The sequence below is a fragment of the Notothenia coriiceps genome, unplaced genomic scaffold (genome assembly GCF_000735185.1).
Source record: "Notothenia coriiceps isolate Sejong01 unplaced genomic scaffold, NC01 NC01_scaffold00005447, whole genome shotgun sequence".
Classification (NCBI taxonomy): Eukaryota; Metazoa; Chordata; class Actinopteri; order Perciformes; family Nototheniidae; genus Notothenia; species Notothenia coriiceps.
In genome coordinates this window covers 1-4,332 of record NW_011338148.1, presented here as the reverse complement: position 1 = coordinate 4,332, position 4,332 = coordinate 1, and the positions used below count along the sequence as shown (strand labels likewise).

At 39.4% G+C, this 4,332-nt stretch overlaps 1 protein-coding gene across 1 annotated transcript; it reads right to left on the bottom strand.

Moving 5' to 3' along the window:
• Positions 1–233: 233 nt before the first annotated feature.
• LOC104942924 (receptor-type tyrosine-protein phosphatase beta-like) lies at positions 234–4,286 on the bottom strand (the record flags this gene model as incomplete). Its single annotated transcript, XM_010768237.1, has 7 exons — positions 4,085–4,286; positions 3,476–3,591; positions 2,411–2,558; positions 1,896–2,165; positions 1,456–1,631; positions 890–1,028; positions 234–334 (listed from the first exon to the last, which is right to left on the bottom strand). Coding segments are annotated over exons 1-7 (1,152 nt in total), but the record flags the coding sequence as incomplete, so codon positions are not given.
• Positions 4,287–4,332: the final 46 nt, after the last annotated feature.

Sequence of the window (4,332 nt, the reverse complement as noted above, 5' to 3'; positions counted from 1 at the left end):
TCAAGCATACATTTTATCTAGTTAGTATATTCAGCTTTGTGATAATGCATTGTATATCTCTCATAAAAAAGAGGGTTGAATCCCACTTTAACCTGCTTTAAGTATCTATCCATCTGTCTCTCTGTCTGTCTGTCTGTCTGTCTATCTGTCTATCCATCTCTCTCTCTCTCTCTCTCTCTCTCTCTCTCTCTATCTATCTTGATTGAATTAAACACTATAACTAAAGATGTCACCTGGTATCTGCTGCAGCCTCCTTCATTTCTCCTCCAGCCGAGCGTCAGTCTGTCGGTCCGTCCTGAACTCTGAACCTCCAGAGAGGAGACCGGGGAGGGGACTGCAGAGAGAGAGGACACCTGATCATTCTGTTTATTATTGACTGTTTAATAAACTAGGTTTGTCACTTTGATTTTGAATTTTTGCAAGAAGAAAAAGAAAACACGGAATTACAGACAGATAACGCCAAAACCAATAACTTAAAGTTTACTAATAATAAAATGTGATAAAGTTAGAAAAATATTTTTAAAATAATGTCTGAAAATGTTTTAAAAAATATCTGTAACATGTCTGAAAAATATATGAAAACACATAGTAAGTTAAGAAAAGAAAAAACAACAACATGTAATTAAAGGAATTAAAAAAACTTTAAAAAATCTGAAAAATCTATGAAAAAAACAACATAATAAATAAAACTAAGACACAAAACATTTAAATTAAAAGGAAATACAAATCAAAGACAGGAACTTACATTTTGTATTAAACAAGATTCATTAATTGAGTTTTTAAGTCTTTACGAACGTGTTCCATGTTTCAAAGAGATCTATTAATTAAATATTATATGATGATGATGATGATGATGATGATGATGATGAAGATGACAGGGTGCACTGACCGGTCCTGGCCAGCAGGGCGCTGTCGCTGCTCATCTCTCGGCTCCGGCTCTCCACCTGCAGCCGGTACAGACTTCCTGCTGTCAGCCCGGAGAACACACACCTGTCCGCAGCCGGAGGGAGAGTCTGCACACACACCGGCTAAACACAGGTGTGTGTGTTCATTAATATGGAAGGGTAAACAAGTATATATATATTCAAGTTTTAAGTTATATTACTTGACAATATTCATTTTATGCTATTTGAACATTGTTTATGCATTTTAAATTGGAAAAATATGGCAAAAGTAAACAAATAAAATCAGATAATTATGACGAAATTATATAAAACATTTCCGAAAAATAGGTACAATTTAAATGTGAATAAAGTGAAAAACATATTTGAAAAATAACCCAAAAAAAATCATATTTAAACAATTTCTTTTTAATTAATGTGAAAAAATCTGCGAAAAACCTCTGAAAAAACCTGTTTTCATGACTTGTACTCGACTTGGTTTGAGTGATACCTTCAGTATTAGGTATTAGTACTTTTACTTAGTTATACCCCCCCTGATGATTCACTCTCTCACCTGCTGAGGCTCCTTCCTGCTTCCAGCAGACTCCTCTCTCTGATTGGCTGTTGCCTCGGCGACGCTGTAGAGTGACAGGTGATAGACGTCCACGTGTCCGTCGGACGGACGCCACGAGAAGGAGAGCGAAGACGAGTTGAGGGCTGACACCGAGAGGTTACTGACGGCAGCAGGGCCTGAAACACAGAGGGGTTATTCACAGAATATGTATAAAAACAGGTCGTATGAAAGATGTCAAAAGAGGATATTTGAAAAACTGGCAAAAATGGATGTAAGAAATTTCAAAAAAATAAGAAAAAGTATATAAAAAATAAGAAAAAAATCCCCCAAATATGTTTTAAAAAATTGCTGTAATGAACGTGAAAAATAAGAAAAACTACGTGAATAATGTCAAAACAATGACAAATCTTAAAATGCATTTTCTTAACATCCTGACTCACGTGTTTGTCCCTCGGCCGTGGCCTCCAGCGACCTTTGACCCCCGCTAAGGGTCACGACCTTCACTTTGTACCAGCGGCCGGACGTCAGACCCACGAAGCGCTGGCTGCGTTTCTCCTCAGAGACCGTCTGATTGGCCAGCAGAGCTCCGGCCTCGTCCAATAGCTGCAGAGCGTAGCTGTCGTAGATGCCGAGCGGACGCTCCCATTGGACCGTCAGACTGTGGGTGGTGTGATCGTTATCCGCCTGAAGCGCCGTGACACGAGCCGGAGCTAAGACACGAAATATAATCAGGGTTTTGTTTTTGTTTACTTAAAAAAGTAAGACAATAAGACATGTTTTAAAAATATATACAGTGGGGGAAATAAGTATTTGATCACAAAGAAATGAACAGTCTATCATTTTAATCCACTGTATATATTTCACTTCAATAGTTTGTAATATGAAATATGTTCATGTATGGATAAAATAAGTCAATAAATAAAACGTAAAGCAGTTCAGATTGATCCTGTCCTACCCGTCCTGCCGGTTACTGCGTTGCTATTGGTCAGCGTGCCGCTCAGTGATTGGACGGTGACGGTGTAAGCATGGCCTGGAGTCAGATCCAGGAAGTCCAGAAAGGAAGCAAATTTCGGGACGCGTCGAGTTTGGAGGATGTTTCCACTCTGCAAACAGATTCATGTTAGAAAACTCTCCCTGGTCCCCGGCTTGAGCTTCAATCTCAGGATCCATGTATCTGTGATCCTCTCCAGAATGGAAGGAGTCATCACATACAGAGCATCAACTAGTTCCTGAACAGTGTCCTTCACATGCTGATATCCAAGAGAGGGAGTTCCACAGTCACAAGATGGACGAACCCGGTTCTAACTTTTTCTCCAAAAACTCAAAAATCTGACTTTTTCTCAAAATGTTATCTTTTTCTCAAAAATCTCAGAAAATTCTGGCTTTTTCTAAAAAATCTCAAAATTCCAACTTTTTCTCCAAAAACTCAAAAGTCTGACTTTTTCTCTAAAATCTCAAAATTCCAACTTTTTCTCAAAAATCTCAAAAATCTGACTTTTTCTCAAAATGTTATCTTTTTCTGAATACTTAATAATCACTGTTCCCCAGCTTGAGTTTGAACCTCAGGATCCATGTATCTGTGATCCTCTCCAGAATGGAAGGAGTCATCACATACAGAGCATCAACTAGTTCCTGAACAGTGTCCTTCACATGCTGATATCCAAGAGAGGGAGTTCCACAGTCACAAGATGGAGGAATAGAAAGCAGTATTCAATGTTTACTTCAGATTAGCTCCACGTCAGGAATGAGCATGCTTGTCATATGTCTCTCTCCATAGAGGCTGAATCATCATGTTAATCACATAGCTATCATATGCCTCAAACAGTCCTGATGCTCTTCTAGGTAATCACACATCCTGTCATGTTCACAGCTACAGTTGATACCTTTGTTAGCATGTGGAGCTCATGCTGGAAGAGGACATTCAGTATTTTCCCAACAGGAAGTGACATCAGAACTGATTTGTTTCTCATTCAAATATATATTAGTTGTATTCCCTCAGAGTGGATCTGATTGGACTCACGGTGGTGGATAAAGTGACGATGATGAGGTCGAGGTCTCCGTCTCCGGGGGTCCAGGACACCGTCAGACCCCCCACGGAGCGAGGGGAGACGTGGAGGTTCCCCACCGCACTGGGGACTGCAGGGGACACGGTTCAGAACAAACTGGACTAAATATACATTTGATTGTGATGTTTTTGGTCTATTTTGGTAAAAATGTGTTGTAAAAAATGGCAGAAATGTGTGTAAAGAAATGTGTGAGTATTATGTGGAAATTGTCCCAAAAATATATGATAAACTCCTTAACTACATTTCATAGAAAAATAGGAAGAATAGCATAATTTTGTTGAAGATATGTTTTAAGAAAATGGCAGAAATGTGTTGAAAGTTGTCAAAAAATAAGGTAAAATATTTAAATGTTTGTAAAAAATCTCCAAATAATATGAAAACAAAAAAGGTGAAAACAAAATGTCAGAAATGTTTTGAAGAAATCTCTGAAAAATAAGTGAAAAAGTCCAAAAAATATGTGAACAATTTTGAAATGTACGAGAAATATGAAAAAGCCGTCTAAATAAAAGTACACCAGGAAAAGGTTTCATATGCCCCTCCCCCCACCTGAACGAGCCCCTCACCTGTGCGACCCTTGATGGAGGACGCTCTCTGGTTCTTCCCGCTGAAGGTCGAAACCACGACCTTGTAGATCCTGCCGGGGGTCAGAGAGGTCAGACGGTGCCGCTGCCGCTCACTGCCCAAAGTCACCGGGGGGAACACCTGAGAGTCGTTGAAGAGCAGCGTCACCTGGGGGGGAACACAGGTGTTACAGTAATCAAGCATTCTTCAATTATTGATTTTATGTCAAGCGTCTTTGAGCATTAGGAAA